Source organism: Hyaloscypha bicolor, assembly GCF_002865645.1.
Source record: "Hyaloscypha bicolor E unplaced genomic scaffold K444scaffold_17, whole genome shotgun sequence".
NCBI lineage: Eukaryota > Fungi > Ascomycota > Leotiomycetes > Helotiales > Hyaloscyphaceae > Hyaloscypha > Hyaloscypha bicolor.
The window spans coordinates 2,018,914-2,034,572 of NW_020194519.1; the positions used below are offsets into that span (position 1 = coordinate 2,018,914).

Genomic DNA, 15,659 nt, shown 5'->3' on the forward strand with positions numbered 1-15,659 from the left:
GATCTCCCTGATTTGGAGTTACCGAACGGCCACTTCACCGAGGGCAACTGAAACAGCTTCTCAGGCCACGAAGGCGTGCTCTATGCACCTGAACCAAAATGTTCTGCCAAGAGGGAATTATCTCCAAGATGTAAAACACCATCGTTAGATCACTCTTGACTACAGCATCTAGCTTTGCGTTAAAAGGGGAGGCAGGAAATGTTTCTTAGGATGAGTGACAACCGAAGTCTATGCAAGAATTTTCCCCATCTACACCCGAGGGAGTGCTCAAAGTCGCAACAGTAAGCTCTCGAAAGTATGAAATTGATGAAAACGCCTTATAATAGACAAGAAGTTGAGGGAGGGGGCCTGTGTTGGCTCAGTGATAGCACTTTGAAGTATCATCTGAGCGGACGGTATTTTCTTTGTATTATTTCGCAGACCAAGAAGCAATAAGAGATTGCCGATTCAGGAAAGAGAAAATTCAACACTCTCGGCAAAGGGGTACAGTGCACTGGTTCATGTGGAGTTGTATGCATGGGGCGTCGTAAATACGGCAACCTCGTCCACGCCTCACCTCGGTGTGGCGGCTGGACTTGACAACAGTATGCCGAGCTGCTTCGACGCAAGAACTCTTTGAGCCTCAGTTAGGCATTCCCGTTTAGACAGGTACTAAGTGAGCAAGAGCTCTCTTCTCGATAATATCTCTTCTCCTCTCTCGATCATTTTCAGTGGGAACTTTCTCGCTGGGATGGCACAACTCAAGCTTGTTATTTAAGAAGGGCCTTCTCTTCAACGAGCCAAAAGCCTCGAAGTATATGACCCAGGATGAAGATGAGAGTGAAGGGGGGCGGCTGAACGTGGGACGGACATCGCCTCCTTTTCTCGCCTCCGCGCCACTGTCCTCCTCACGAGACGATTGCCGCCACCGCCAACTTCGAATTTGCAACTTCCACCTTCCCTGGGGTTTTGTTTTGGGGGCAGCGAGCACGTCGCAAGTCTCCAATTCCACTACTCTAAGGTCGTCCCCTGTGCGGCCCACCATGACCATGGTGATGGAAATTTCACACACGGCACACTTCAGCGCTGCCAGCAACTCCAACAGCGCCCTGTAAAATGGCACCCCGCCATTGCCTTCGACAGCTTCAGACACATCAAGGGTATGGTGGCGATCCTCAGCTAATTTGACGAGGGTGGCGCTCTCGCTTGCCTTCCCATGTGCTGCTTGCTTGCATTGGCAACCTCGGTCTCCACCCAACTCCATTTCTCTCGTTTTACCTTTCCCGTGCCTGGCGCTTGACTATCCACACACAACCCGGCGCCGAGGGGAATTGTTTCCTTTCACTCTCACACGTGTGAAGCCCCAAGAATTGCACCAATTATGGCTACGATTGATGGTCCCTGTTCAGGGCAAGTGTCGGAGCCTCTATATGCGTTGACTGTATCTACCCAGTGAGAGTAGTCGAATAGCTCTTAGAGATGGCTTCGGAGACGCTTCAGAAGATGGTAAGCCTCTCCGTCTGATCGCCTTGCCTACCCGGCCCAGGGGGTTTTGCGGGTCCTGATGAGTTCTCAAGGAGATCACATATCTTTGACCCCTCTCGAGACGGTTCGTCCTTCCTAGGGGGTTTTTCGATCCTTCGGCTCCGCACTGTCCCAAAGTCTACAGTAACCTATGTATTGTGTTTATAAGTTCTGAACGTTCTGGATTTTCTCTCTCTGGTATCCGGTCATGTCTACCGAGGACAGAGGTCCCCAAGTTGCGGGAGTCGCTATCCTATTCTTGTGTTTGTCATGGATCTTCGTTGGCTTGCGATGCTATGTCAGGGGACACATGATAAAAAACTTTGGAACAGATGATTGGCTTGCTATTGCATCTCTTGTGAGCTGTCTTTTAGATCCATTCTCGTGCTGTTCCGTGCTAACGATGAACTCGTAGGTTTTATTTACATTGTACTGTACCTTTGTTCTCAAAGGCGTCGAATACGGGTAATTACGGTCTCCCCAACGTGCAGCGTTCTAACTGCTCCAAAGATTGCAGTCATCACGAATAAGGCATTACTGACTTAGGTATTGCAGGACTGGGCAGCATCTTGCCAACCTTCCAGAGCAGAACATCCCCATTGCCTTGAAGGTGAGTTCATCCCACCACCAGCGAACCAATTGCTGAGAATACCAGTGGTGGTGGTGTTGCGAGTTGGCCTATATCTCCTCGACTACCGTTTTGAAAGTTAGCATAGCAATATTCCTGTCACGAATCAGTGTGAAGAGAAGCCAGATAGTTACTATATGGATCGTCATCGGAGTGGTCACAGTTTTTTCTATATTTTACTTCTTTCTCATTATCTTCCAGTGTTCACCAGTCACATACTTCTGGACACAGTATTTGGGTGTCGTGGGCAAATGCGTCCCTGCTAAAGTCATAACCAACTCAACGTATGCTCACTCAGCCATTTCCGCCTGGGCAGACTGGACACTGGGTATTCTTCCCATCTTCCTCGTCTGGGATCTTGCTATGAACCCTCGAACCAAAATTTCTGTGGCGTTAATTCTCGCACTCGGTGCAATGTAAGCACACCTCACTTCAAACATTACTCTGCTGGTACTAACGCTCCGCAGAGGCTCTACTGCGACGATTGTACGGATACCATATATCAAACAGCTAGCCCAAAACGACTTTCTCTATTCAACTACGGATGTTGCCATTTGGAGCACAGTCGAACCTGGGATTGGCATTACAGCGGCAGCACTGGCGACTCTTCGACCCTTGTTCCGCACCTTCCTCTCCCGTTCCAAGCTCTTCGGTTCATCAACTCGAAGCCCGAGTGAGAGCAATGCTTGGTCATCCTCGAAAATGGCCAACCGAGGTGGATATATTCGCAGTGGGGGTGTGCAGATTGGCACGGAGCTAGGCTTGAGGACTGATCTAGCAAAAGGAGGCGGTGTCACCACTACTATCAAGAGCACGAACAATGCCGATTATGACGAGAATGGCCAATCGAAGAAGCTGAAGAGGAGTGGAAGCGGTCAAGCTTTGAGGTGGGACGAAAGTGAGAGGGATCTGAAAGATGATAGCAGTGAGGAGTTCTTGCCGGTTCAGGGACCCAATGTCGATTGGAGAGGTGTGAAGAAGACTACCGAGGTCTCCACGACTCGAGAAGTGAAGCCTGGGGAGGCTGGGAGGCTGGGCAACGTGTGCGATTAAAATGCAGTTTGTTATCATTGTCCAAATTCTCAATACTCCCGGGAAGGTCAAACCTCACTACGAGGGGGTGTTCACAAGAGCTCAGGAGCCATCTGCATGCCAGAGCGCCAGCCCCATCTCCGTCTGGAGTCGAGGTATTGCCGACTTACCAATGATTTCTAAACCCAAAATTTGCCACTTAATTTCATTCAAAGGACTTAATAAGGATGCGGAAGATTACTTCGTAAGTAATATGCTGCGAGTAAATGGCAATTATATACAATACATCTCCCCAATCCCATTCGTCTATTTTGCTTCTATCCTTGTGTCATGCGTGAGAAGGTGAGAGTGATTTTCCAGCACCGGACTCTTTTTTCAAGAGTCGTTCAACCCACTTGTCCAAATTTATCTAAAAACATGCGTTTTGCCATAGAGTCTGTTCCTGAGAATTGGAGATGCGCAATTGGTAATTTTTGCAACGGCTGCTTCATCTCGAAGTGCAGCTGAGAAATACGGTAAAAGAGGATGCGTGCTCGTTCGTATGTTTGACAAAGTTTTCCCAGACCCAGAAATTCGACTGGCTCTCTGCCAGAACAATACATAACATGTGGCTAGCACCAAGGAAGGTGGCTGACGAGAAAAGGGCTTAGAAACTGCGCCACATGTTTCGCGTCTCCATGATTGGTGCGGGTTATTTCAGAAAAGGCAAGCCGGAATAGCCGGACCTGCTCTCTCACTTGACCCCACTCATGGGAGAATTTGGGCATGCAGTTCACTGCATCAAGCACCTGCACATCGTAGACGTGGCAGTGAGGGGTCCGAGAAACAACAGCGGACGGTTGACCTATTAGCCAACCTACTGCTCCGTGGCTTTCTCTGATACAATTGGGTTCGGGTAACTGTTGTTGGTTGACCTAGAGCAGAGCCTTAGATTGGTGCGTTTCGATGAACTGTTGAGTGAGGCGCGAAGGATCAGTAGAGCACGGATGATGCAGTATCGCAGTGCTTAGATCGATATTGGAAATGTCTCTGGAGAAAGCAATAAGATCGCCGACTTGCTTCCGATATGTAAATGTTCTAGATTTAGATATCTGGGCATCGATATTCATATGTCTTTCCAGACGTCCCTGTATTGGGCCCATTCTCGAAAGCCTGAAGCATCAGCTCGAAACGTTACATGACTTGAAACCGGAGGCTCACCGAGTTGCATGAAGAGGTCTGAATCATTGGCCACTCCGTCCAAGAACATTTTTGTCATGCCTTGACTCTGCAGGTTCTCGACGGATGCGTCAAGTAAGCCAAAAATAACTGAATCATGGGTAGGTGCTGATTGCATGTCAGTATTGATGCAAGGTCTTAATTAGCAACGATGGGCATGAAATTGGGGACGAGACTCGTGCTTCTCTATCATAATGCAAGACTCATGTCAGACATGATGGCTAAGATACGCTTTTGCGTTCCGGGAAAACAAGACTCCTGGCCTTAGGAGATAAACAGAAGCATCACCAGTTGATAGTGATATTGGAAGAAATAGAGGCACTTACAAGGGATACATATGCAAGTGACACCTCCGATATCATTTCCGATTCGGCCCGCCCACGGCAGATTCGATGCGATCTGACTTCCACAGGATGGCGTATAAGTGAGAGCAATGGCAACCACATTATTATTCTCGATCCCCAATACCACATCCTTGACGTTTGGGCCATTCATGAGTGATAAATACTGGTCATACCAGCCCATCTTTGCTTGTCTTGCAGATGTCCTTTCCACAATCTCTAGGACACTTACCATGTCTTCCTGCGTACACAGCCTAAAGCTTACGGTTTTCTGTCTTGGATGTTCCTCTGAATGTCGCCAATCCGCGAAGTCCAGTATCATGTCACGGACTATTTGTCCCTGACCAGGGACATTTGGTTTATCCATTTGCCAACCCCTGCGTCGAAACCATTCCTCGTTCAAGTGCATCTCGGATGGGGGCCCATAAAAAATTCGAGGGAACGTACTCCCTAGCTGTAAACGCATTACACCTCGTGTCCGTTTAAGCTGACTAATGGCATGGTTGTGAAGACTCAACCCGATTCCCTGCTGCCGGCTCGAGGATCGGACGAGAAGAGCTGCCAGCGAAGCAATCAGGTTTTCCCCTTCCTTATCGACGTACGAGAGGTATGTGGCACAAAACCCAAGTATCTCTCCGTGTCTTGGCTCCCTTACCACGTAGTGCTTAGCATAGCCTGGACGACGAAGAAGCGAGGCCAATGTGCCTTGGTCGGTAGTAAAGCGACTGCTAATGCATTCATTCCAGAGACTCACCACACTGGCCATGTCTCTCACCTCATTCCACTGCTCTACTGCCCATAGTCTAGGTTGCTGTTGGGCTTCGTTCGTCGGTTCTGGCGCTCTGCCGCCAAGGGGTTGAGATCCTTCTCCGAATATCAAGGCTGCAGTGGCTTCCAAGGCTGAGGGCGAGTAATCTATGGTTTGAATGACAGTGGGGAAGAGAAGGGCTTGTGAGATGTCCGTGGGTTTGCAGCAGACCACGATGATACATGGCTTGTTGTCGCTCACCGCAAAGGTCACCTCGGCGAACTCTTGCTGAAGCTGTTGACTGGGATCAGGGGCAAAGCAGAGTATGATAACATGTCCTCGCTTTATAAATCCGAGGTGAGTCGATGTAATGCCGTTTCTGGCCGGTTAATTAAGTACTGATAGTACGGGAGATTGGGACACCTCACACCTTTGAGTATAGGGGATTTGGCGAACCCTTGAATGCCTCTTGGCTAAAGATCGCCCAAGGGGCTCAAAGGGATCGCTGGTGTCTGTTGGGATTTGGCTGATAGGGATAACGACTGGCGTTAAAAGAATGATAACGTCCGTCTCTCGTAAACTTCTAACCGCTGAGAGCCAATTCGGTGCGTCCCGGAGCAACTCAGCAGGGACAACCTCTGTGGGCCGTGATGGTACATCTGAGTCGATGTCCCTAGTACGGCGTAAGACAACGCAATTCAAGCTAAACAGGTGAAAAGTCCCTCCTACATTTCGTCGTCATCATCTTCCGCGATAGATGTCGACCCGCGAGCGCGAGACGACATTGGATATTGATAAATGTGCTTTTGGCGTGACGTAATCGTCCGATTCCAAAATATGAGACCTCGCGTCAGGTAGTATCTAGACGGGAAATCCAGGTGTACAGTAGTCTGCTCCCCGAAAGCATGGTCTCGGCCGTCTGTTGTAGCACAAGGTTAGAGGAAGAATGGGAACCCAATTGAGGTGGCTGGTCTGGGTGAAAGATCTGTTGAAAGGCAAGGGTGTCATACCGAAGGCAAGGAGATCTGTTTGCAATGTTGGAGAGCCTTGGTAAGCGAATTCCTGCGGTGCCGTATGGAATTCAGGATGGAATCCAGCTCAAGAGGCCCAAATGGCGCTTCCCGCTTCGTTGTATACGCAGTTGTTCGTGAGGAGACCCAGGAGAGATGGACAGCTGCAGCCAGGAGGGAAGCTGTTTTGAATAATGACGTCGAGCAGGCGGCGAACGTAGGGACCCCTACTAACAAGAGCCCGCAGTCCGCGGCATCCTGAAGAGGACGAAGAAGGAGAAGAAGAAGAAGGTCGATTGAAGAGCAAAAGATCTAGAGCGTCGCGGGGCCAGTTAGGGCTTTGTGTAACTGACTGCTGCCCATGTAACGCCCACTTTTATTTTTATGTGCTCTGCGGGCCAAGCAAGGGGTCGGTGGCTACCCTGGGAGGTTTTTGAGAGGCCCAGGGCTGCGAGCCCACCAATGCGGACCACTAACCCAACCAAGCGCGATGGGTTGAAGAGCCACAGCGACGGCGCGGGACTGCCTTTTGCGAAGAAAGGACTTGCGAAAGCCTCCCAAGGCGGTCACCGCGGCTCCAGAAAGGGCCAGCTCCAGTGATGCCACGGCCGTGCCCGCGATCCAAAGTGCTCTGGCTGTTGGCTCTTGGCTGTTTGTTTGGGGAAAGGCGGACACCAGGCGCAAAGATTGCGCTGGAGAGGTACTTCCTGGTGAGTGACTTGCAAGCGTCAATCAAGCGCCCCGCAATCCCAGCTGACTGCTGGGGCTGGACTAACCGCAGGCTCCCTCCCCTCTGAGTCCTGGTAATAGCCGGGCAGAGAGCGGGTGGAAGCACGAAGTAGGGAAGCCGGGGATGGTGTGCTTTTGATGTTCTAGATTCAGAGCAGAAACGGTTCAGATCGAGTGCGCCTGCAAGTACTGCCGTGTGAACAAAACGAGGTGAACATACGGTACGTAGTACACATGCAATACACCCAGGAGAGGCACAAGCAAGTGGATCCGCCCTCCAGCACCGCCATCTCACACCGATTCTAGCATCCCCGTGTTACACAGCAACGGGGTTGGCCATCGGCCACTGCAAAGCGTCTCGACGCTCGCACAGCGACACCACCTAGAGGCTGTCTTTCCTTCCAGGCGCGTCCATCCGTCCACCCTCCGCTTGCGTTGCACGGCTGCATTAAATTGAGGAGATCGGCAATCGCGAGGCGGCGCAAAGGCGATCCTGATCCTGATCCTGATCCTGGCCACAACGGGGCAAGTCTTTCGTTGAACTTGAGCCACCATCCTTCCACCCTGGTCTCGCGGAGCCAGAACTGACCAGATGGAAATGAATGGCAGCAGCCACTGGGAGGGCCTCGTCTGTCCAAAGTCGTACCACTTTGGCCAACGAAGAGGCGCATTTGGAGTGCATAGCGTGCTAGCTTCGAGAAGGGGGGGGAGCCAACGGAGCGGGAGTCCGGCAGACCATTGGACCATGGGCTGGGTGAGTGGGAATGTCTGAGATATGGATCGATCGCCGGGTTCTGCTGCACTGGACCAGTACTGGTGGAGTGGCCAGTTGGGTGCGATGGTATGGTGGTGGCATTGTGTCGATGTCGATAGCGGGGAGGGGGGGGGAAGATGGAATTCTACTGCAGCATCTGGAAAGGGGAGTCGTTCGAAGCGAAGCGAGGCTTCGACCCCTGCACTGCTGAACAATGAACATCGGTTGGGGTCGAAGGTTACACGAGCTACCCTGTCGAGGCCATTCTTGCCTCAGACGCCGACTACAAACGCGAACACACACACACACACGCCCACACCTCCTCATTAACATCCTTGGGTGCTGCTTCAGCAACGGGGAATTCGCCGCCGGACCTGACCGGCCCTGACAATGGCAATGCCATCAGAACGCGACGACGGCCTCGCCGCCCTGCTTGCTGACCTGGAGTATGGTGAGCGCTTGAAGCGCGTCAGGACGCGCGCGTATTTGAACGTGGAGTAACTAACATCCAACAGCCGCAAAGACACCCGCCAAGCTGCGCGTCTCGAAGATCTCGCATCTCGTAGACAAGGTTGGCCATAAAGCCTACGAGGAGGGCTTGACAAACGCGTCGCTGAGTAGGCTTGTCGACATCGTCACGCTGCCCAACGAGCTCGACCAAGCCAGCCTCGGAGGCCTGGTTCGGAACCTGTATCCTGCCAGCAAAGTTCCTGATGCCATCGTGATCAAGATTGCTGGTGGCCTGGGCCATGGGCGATCTAAGCCATCATACTCTGTTCAAGGTGCATTGTTGAAATGGCTGGTGATGGTGTACGACGTCCTTGAAAACAAGAGAATATTGTCACAACTCTACAGCATTCTCTTCAATCACCTCGACACAGTTGCGATTAGGTGTGCACTCCTGTGAACGTCCTGAAGAGCAACCTGTTAATCTCATAATTTACAGATCACAGCTGTGTCACGTGCTGTCTCTTGTTACTAGAAGAAAGCATGTACGGCCTTTCCGGATCCAGATGCTGATGGAGCTAACCCGTCAAGCTGGGAACGAACCTCCCCTTGTTGGACTCATGAGAGTATACAAGGACTTCTTCCCAGATATTATTGTTGGCGATGTGACTTCAGGAAGAGCTTCAGTGTTTACGGTAGGCTCTTCCGTGATGTTAACGTGATTGATCGCTGATAAACTCTAGCATCCGGATCCGGAGTGGAGACAAAGGCTTGGAGAAATCCAGGAGTACCATTTTCAAAAGACACAAGATCGTCTACCGCCTGAGAAACGAACTTTCAGCGTCACTCGAAAGGGGGTCGATGGTTCCAAGAGAAAGTATTCGCCAATCATCCCAGAGGTCCACACCTCACGCGCCCTGGAGGTCAGACCCGATCCAACCTGTTATTTTTCTGCTCTAGCTGACAACTTAGTCGTCAATAACACTAGAAGAGATCGAGGATGTACATGAATTCGTTCGAAAACTGGAGAAAATTGAACTACCCAATCAGCTGGTTGCAGTCATCAATGACCCACTTCTCCAAAAATTCCTTCTGTTGATGTCCTCTGATACCAACTCAAAGCGCATAGATAGCTGGCTGCTTGCGTTCTTTGAAGATCAGTTGGAAGATTCAACTTCTTCTGATAGTGAGATTTTTGAAATGCTCGAAGCAGTACTGGGATATACGCGGTACAATAAGGTATTGAGCTCTAAACACGTCGAGGAATGTTACTGAAAGACCTTAGACATTGCCATCCGCATGCCTGACGTATCTCAAATCTATGATCCATTCCTGGAATGGTGTGAAGGATCGAGACGTTGTCCTCGACCTTCTTACTTACACCCCTCTAGGCTCATTTGAAGGTGTGTGCGTCTTGAACTCCATCGCAGGACAATCTGACTAATGCCCAGGCCTTCATTCCTCCATCTTTCAACCTCTTGAGGAGGCTGTCCTAGATGACGGCAGCACTGAGTCCAAAGTCGCGCTCCTCGAGTTTTACAGGAATTTGCTCGATCAATGGACGGTCACTCTTCTGTCACAGCATCAGCCATCAAGCGATGCATCATCTGCAGTTACATCTTTGATAACTCACGCCAACAGCCTGGCACTCACCATGGTCCAAACGTGCCTGAATGTCAACACCCTCTCCAAAATCTTAGCATTCTACGAAGCCAACGCTTCTCTCATCTCTCTACCGTCGCTAAGATCAACAATCCGAGTCACTATTCCGCCCACCGAATTGATCTACACGCTTCAATTCACGGACTCTCTCAGCACCATCAGCAGGCTCTGTGCCATCCTCGCGCTCTACAAGCGGGCCTTTGAGATTGCCATGTCCCCCAAACCAATTGAATCCTTGGCATTGAACCAGCAATCATACTCAAAAGAATACGTCAACCATTTCAATGGCTTTCTCATGGATGTTTGCAACTGTCTTTGGAGATCCCGTGCCTTCAACAGCTCGGACCCAAACGCCCTCGCTTGTTTGATGGCCCCAGCTGTCACCCAGATCTTGAGCAAGTATGTTGCGAGTATCGACACATCGATGTCCCTGGCGACGCTGTTTAGCTTTTCCTTCTCGCCTGTTTTCTGCCTTCTAGCCATTTCCTACGTGAGAGAGCTTGAGGATAGGGCTGAAGATGAGATTGATCTTCGCCATCCTGGACCTCCCACTTCTAAGTCGTTGCTGCAGCTTGAGAAAGATGGTGGCTTGAGGTTGCCGTGGCCGGATTACAAGCTTGGCGTGTTGCATTACATGGAAAATAAAGGGGTTAAGGGAGTTGGGGAACTAATGTACAATACCATGAAGCATTTGATGACCGCGAGGGAGAACAAGGCATAGATTTGAACGAGGCGTTCTGGTAGGAGGTGACGTCTATCTTATGAGACATGGAACATGAGCGAGGAGTGAGATACCCCATACTTCTCGAAACAAAGACTCTTGATACCCAATTCGCATTAGTGATTAGGGGAATTTCGTAGTTTTCCCATGCTGTGACATCTATCACACCCATCCCGACCGACGCCCTAGACTCCAAATGCACCTGTGCTCTCGCAATTAAGTGTAATGACTCTGTCTTCTATTCGTACAGGCACCGCTTTCGTCGTCTCTGACGGTCGTTCGGTCCAAATCCTGGTTTATAACTCCTTCGCTGCATCCACAATCGTCGATCCAGCAGCATTATTCATAACAGTCTCCTTAACTTTTTCAACCAACACTGTATGCGTAGCACTCTCCACAATAGAATGAATCGCGGCTTTTGCACTCTCGTCCCCGTTGTAGTAGAACCAAGCCCGGTTGGTGAGGAAGGCGATGTGCTGTGGGAGGTAGAGTGTCATGGCGATTACGATCATACTGAAGAAGAGGAAGAGGAAGGAGTCTAATGATAAAGTCCGTCAGCAATGTTCATTCTCAATTGTGGATTGCCCTTGCAGTGATCGCACGCAATCAGGGGGGCCAGGGGGGCGGAAACCGGAAGACGGCGGAAAGGGGAGGAATTTCTTACTGAAGATGAACTTCTCGGTGGGCGTTAACATGTACAGCGAGAATGTGACCTGCAATCGTCAGGCATCAAAGTGGAAGCTGGCAAAGGGACCAACCTCATATTGGTACCTCTTCCGCTGCAGCCAGCGAAACGTCGAGGCGAACATAGTCATTGCACACCAAGCCGATACTTAGGACTGTGAAAGCGCCAAGAGGCCGATTCAGCTCGATGGATGCAAGCCTCGGAGCGTCAAGCGTGGTTGGAAGGAGGGACAATGAGTTTGAGGCACCGCACGATGAGGTTGTCGGCAGGAGGTCAGGTCAGGTCAGCGTCAGGTCAGGGCAGGAACAAAGATCGGATGGAAATAAAATTTGTGGGGCAAGAACTGCGCCACCGTGACTTCAACTCGCTCGGCAAGATTTTTTTGGCTCGAACCCTTCCGTGAGGCACTTTCCATCAGCAACAAGATGTACGATGATACGCCGCCTTTTCTCCATTGTTGAAGGAAGAGTGGTTGTCGAACATGCCGTGAAAGGTTCAATAGCTCGGCGTGGCATTGCAGCCTCGGCCGCAGCATGCGCAAGGAAAATGCCCGATCGACCGCCGCTCGTCCATGAGGATCAATTTACGGAGTCATTCTTGAAGGGCAGTGGACCTGGAGGCCAGAAGATTGTATGTAAAGATCAATTGGACCCGGAGCCAGAGGAGAAGTCTGAATTTAAAGCCTCGGCTAACAACAAGTTGCAGAACAAAACATCTTCTGCTGTGCAATTGAGGCATATACCCACTGGCCTTGTCTTGAAAGTGCAAGCTACACGCTCTCGAACACAGAACAGAAAGATTGCCAGGCAGATGCTTGCGGAGAGGGTTGAGGAAATCGAAAAGGGGAAAGAGTCTCGAGTTGCAGTTGTTAAGGAGGTTAAGCGGAAGCGGAAGTCGAGTGCTGTAAAGAAGAGTAAAAGAAAGTATCGGGCTCTTGAAGAGGCGAAGAAAGCTTCGGAGGATGGCAATGGCGGAGATAGCGGAAAACAATCATGATGGAGGAGTGGTTCAATTGCACTTTAGGTCAAATAACTTCTCCCTATGATTTGGCCTGGAGTGTACACTTCAGCTGATTGCAGAGAGGTCTCGTGATAAATCTCTTGGTTGACCCAGTTCTATCAATGTTGTGAGTGGAAAGCGGTTGAATCGTGAGATGTTTGTACTGCAATATGCACGATAAAGAAGCCAATATCAGGATTTTCTAATAGACTCTACTTCTATGTGTCTACCTGCAAACATTTCAATTTGAGAGTCGATGGTACACAGATTTCCACCAGCAAACCAATGCAAAGACAATGCTAGCAAGGAAAGCAGGCACGAAAGAAATACCCAAGCTTCTGTCCTCGGTTCAAATGAAACCATCCCTTACTTCGAGCAGATTGTGAGCTGTGCATTAGATGAATCTGAGCCTCCGAGCAACAACCAGGGAGATTATGACAAAAAGGATCAAAATACCAAGAATTCCAAAGAAAGGAGCCAAGCTATTAACTTCTCTCCAAGGTACCATGACGTTCATCCCAAACATACCGCACACCAAATTCAGTGGAACGAGGATTGAAGCGAGCAGAGTGATCTTGCTGAGGACTTTGTTTGCTTGGTTTCCCTGCGTGATGTTATCGATTGAGAGTTGAGCCAGGTAGTTACTGTGAGATCGGGAAAGCATTTTCTCAAAGTGGGCCAAACTTGTCATCATCGTGACGACATGGTCCTGGATGTCGCCGAGGTAGAGGCCAATATCCATCCGAGGAGTAACTTTGTAGTTTGCGTTGCAGCGTTTAGTGAAGCCCCGGAGAACGTCTGCTTTGCCGCCCAGAAGTTTCATTAGACCCATTACGTTCTTCCGGACCATGCCAATTCTGCGTAGAAAGCTATGCATGTCATCATTGCGGGCAATGAAGACTTCATCCTCAATAACGTCGGTTTCCTTCTCAATGTTTGTGATGATAGGTGCAAAGCAATCAACAATATCATCACTAAGATTTGATTAGTAGGTAATTTATTAAATTTGCTCGTAGACTTACATTAGGGCATAACAGATCCAATCAGAGCTCAGGGCCACATAATCCTTCAGCATAGTGATTCTCTTCCGGACGTGAGCTGCATGGGGGTTGGGGGAAAAGCTGAAGCTCAAGGTCCCCTCGCGAAAAACGACGACATAGATGTTGAAAGGTTCGTATTCTTGCCCATCATCGATTTCCTGGACATGGAAGGATCTGAAGCAAGCAAAATAGTAGGACGGGAAGAGTTCAATCTTCTCTCGTGCTTCTTGAGTTCCAATGTCCTCAATCGTGAGAGGATGAACTCCGAAGGCTTTGCAGATGGCACGGATCTCCTCGTCAGTTGGATTGTTTATGTTCAGCCACCAAACTCCATCCATTTCCTCGCCTTGTGGAAGCGTAAACAGACTGCGGACATCTTCTCCTGGAAGAACCAGGTCGCCAAACTCTGCTGCATGAATCGTAGACTCTTCTGAGGAAGAAAAGAACTCAAATCGATTGTCAACGCGCTGGGGTTCACCCACAAATTCATCCAGACTGTCATTCTCATGGACTTTCTCATTGGTTTCGAGAGAGGTGCCCGAGGGGATTTCAACAACATCACCTCCCGCCGTAAACGTTGCTTGCCCTCCATTATACCCCTGTGTTCGGAGATCGTGGAACACTCGAGCTTGGGGCTGACCCTTTGGTGGAGTCTTGTCACGGCTCTCCTCATCAGCAATAAAATCTTCGAGAACCTCAAAGTCGATCTGCAAGGTGTCCTTGTTTCCTTGATTATGCAATGGAAAGCAAACATCTTCTTCGGCAGTTTTGCATGATCCAGCAAAGCTCTTTGCATCGTTCTCGTTGGTGTAACGCCTGCTTCGGAGGCTTCGTTTACTGCGACGACTAGCCCCTGAGATAGTTCGGTGAAGGTCGTAATCCTCGTGTCTTCTAATTTCGGCAAAGGCCTTTACAGAGTTGGGATCGGATGTTGAAAGTTGTCTTTCCCGCCGGCGAGCATCAGCAAATGCTTTCACGGAATTCGGAGGAGAAGTCGATCGGGGGTCAAGAGTCGTAACTGTTCCCCGTCGGCTCCTATCAGGTGCAACTCGACCAGGACGAGGAGACACTCCACCGGGTTCATCATCCATAACAGCTTCCTCGAAATCTCGAGCGACGGTAGGCATTAGCCCCTGGTTAACGAGAGCGAGGTCAGGGCTCAGATTCCGTCCGGCATTAACGCTCTGCATGGTCTCAACGGTGCCTCGCCGAGAGCGTGCTCTTTGCACTGAGGAAGATTGATGTCTATGGTCATCCAGCTCTGGAACAGGCGTGCTGTAGCCAGTGTTGAGAGAGGCATCTTCGTGGTCAGACATGGCTTCAGTGGCTAATCCTCTTTCTATGAAGTGTGTTATAGCTGCCCGATTATCAGCTTCGATGTGCCAGCCAAGCCAATGCGGGATACGCACTTTTCAATATTGTTCAAAATCGCCTTCGATTCTAAGGTGGGTCGCAACGAGCGCCCACCGCGTGTTGGCGTCAATTTGATTGATGTTTTTGCACAGGTTTCCCCTGTACAGCTCTTCCAATTGAGAAGCTGACCCCGTCCAGCTAATCCCCAATAATTGCTTCTTTGAGTGTGTGATATGTGTATTCGCGGTTAACGTAGGGCCAGTTATGGAGGCTTCTTGTCACCTCCGCCGTGAGCCCAAGTCCTTGGGCCGAGGAGCGGACGGATAAAGGAAAACGGTTCAAGTTCGAGTCCCGCCAACTTGCTGGTTATAGATTGAGAGGCCGCCAAGGCGATCAAGTCGAGCAACGGTCAAGTGTGTTTGGAAGATCGTGAAGGTGAATAACCAACGACAGGGTAAGCATGCGCGACAACAAGTGCTGATGGTGGTGCACTGTGGGGTTGTAGAGCTGCAAATTTGCGTATTGGGGTACTCGAGCCGTGTTCTGACGCTGTTGAGAGGGCAGGTCAACCGAGGATCTGGAGGCGAAAACAGGAATTGGGAATTGAAGGGACCAGTGCTTAGGACGGCGGTACTGCAGAGCGGCGCGATGTCGAACGTTGTTGTGGCCGTCGAAGTAGAGTTCGTCGAGCGTGAAGAGCATATGACAATTGGGGAAGAGGGGAGAGGGCTCCCAAGACGAAAATTTCCAAGTGGGCCGGCTAGCCAGGCCAGGGCTCTGTGGCAAATC

The 15,659-nt window shown here is 50.2% G+C and overlaps 7 protein-coding genes across 7 annotated transcripts; 3 read left to right on the plus strand and 4 right to left on the minus strand.

Annotated features, from left to right (window-relative positions):
- Positions 1–640: 640 nt before the first annotated feature.
- Positions 641–1,243, minus strand: K444DRAFT_625748 (uncharacterized protein; the record flags this gene model as incomplete). The annotated part of the gene is made up of 1 exon (XM_024882563.1): positions 641–1,243. The coding sequence occupies one exon, from the start codon at positions 1,241–1,243 to the stop codon at positions 641–643; it is 603 nt and encodes a 200-aa protein (XP_024742064.1).
- Positions 1,244–1,711: 468 nt separating this feature from the next.
- Positions 1,712–3,390, plus strand: K444DRAFT_554751 (uncharacterized protein; the record flags this gene model as incomplete). The annotated part of the gene is made up of 5 exons (XM_024876667.1): positions 1,712–1,861; positions 1,919–1,968; positions 2,059–2,113; positions 2,159–2,547; positions 2,599–3,390. The coding sequence occupies 5 exons, from the start codon at positions 1,712–1,714 to the stop codon at positions 3,182–3,184; spliced, it is 1,230 nt and encodes a 409-aa protein (XP_024742065.1). The 3' UTR covers positions 3,185–3,390.
- An 878-nt stretch (positions 3,391–4,268) lies between these two features.
- Positions 4,269–6,255, minus strand: K444DRAFT_640809 (uncharacterized protein; the record flags this gene model as incomplete). Its single annotated transcript, XM_024884536.1, has 5 exons — positions 4,269–4,315; positions 4,364–4,471; positions 4,708–5,849; positions 5,901–6,143; positions 6,200–6,255. 5 exons carry the CDS (start codon positions 6,253–6,255, stop codon positions 4,269–4,271), a joined length of 1,596 nt encoding a protein of 531 aa, XP_024742066.1.
- A 1,862-nt stretch (positions 6,256–8,117) lies between these two features.
- Positions 8,118–11,041, plus strand: K444DRAFT_215360 (Mis6-domain-containing protein). Its single transcript, XM_024871116.1, has 7 exons — positions 8,118–8,414; positions 8,479–8,854; positions 8,910–9,105; positions 9,154–9,333; positions 9,383–9,649; positions 9,696–9,813; positions 9,862–11,041. The coding sequence occupies exons 1-7, from the start codon at positions 8,354–8,356 to the stop codon at positions 10,791–10,793; spliced, it is 2,130 nt and encodes a 709-aa protein (XP_024742067.1). The 5' UTR covers positions 8,118–8,353; the 3' UTR covers positions 10,794–11,041.
- K444DRAFT_215125 (uncharacterized protein) lies at positions 10,942–11,759 on the minus strand. The gene is made up of 3 exons (XM_024871115.1): positions 11,552–11,759; positions 11,458–11,506; positions 10,942–11,331 (listed from the first exon to the last, which is right to left on the minus strand). The coding sequence occupies exons 1-3, from the start codon at positions 11,606–11,608 to the stop codon at positions 11,090–11,092; spliced, it is 348 nt and encodes a 115-aa protein (XP_024742068.1). The 5' UTR covers positions 11,609–11,759; the 3' UTR covers positions 10,942–11,089.
- A 265-nt stretch (positions 11,760–12,024) lies between these two features.
- Positions 12,025–12,432, plus strand: K444DRAFT_483786 (uncharacterized protein; the record flags this gene model as incomplete). Its single annotated transcript, XM_024873060.1, has 2 exons — positions 12,025–12,108; positions 12,184–12,432. Coding segments are annotated over 2 exons (333 nt in total), but the record flags the coding sequence as incomplete, so codon positions are not given.
- A 439-nt stretch (positions 12,433–12,871) lies between these two features.
- Positions 12,872–14,833, minus strand: K444DRAFT_519512 (putative metal ion transporter C27B12.12c; the record flags this gene model as incomplete). Its single annotated transcript, XM_024873958.1, has 2 exons — positions 12,872–13,451; positions 13,500–14,833. 2 exons carry the CDS (start codon positions 14,831–14,833, stop codon positions 12,872–12,874), a joined length of 1,914 nt encoding a protein of 637 aa, XP_024742070.1.
- Between the last annotated feature and the right edge of the window lie 826 nt (positions 14,834–15,659).

Excerpts from the sequence above, each read along its gene's own strand:
- K444DRAFT_215125 (XM_024871115.1), bottom strand. The coding sequence starts at position 11,608 with ATGACTATGTTCGCCTCGACGTTTCGCTGGCTGCAGCGGAAGAGGTAC. Across the intron at positions 11,507-11,551 it reads GGAAGAGGTACCAATATGAG|GTCACATTCTCGCTGTACAT; the intron begins GTTGGTCCCTTT and ends TGACGATTGCAG. Across the intron at positions 11,332-11,457 it reads CACCGAGAAGTTCATCTTCA|ACTCCTTCCTCTTCCTCTTC; the intron begins GTAAGAAATTCC and ends CTTTATCATTAG.
- K444DRAFT_215360 (XM_024871116.1), top strand. The coding sequence starts at position 8,354 with ATGGCAATGCCATCAGAACGCGACGACGGCCTCGCCGCCCTGCTTGCT. Across the intron at positions 8,415-8,478 it reads GCTTGCTGACCTGGAGTATG|CCGCAAAGACACCCGCCAAG; the intron begins GTGAGCGCTTGA and ends AACATCCAACAG. Across the intron at positions 8,855-8,909 it reads CTCGACACAGTTGCGATTAG|ATCACAGCTGTGTCACGTGC; the intron begins GTGTGCACTCCT and ends CATAATTTACAG.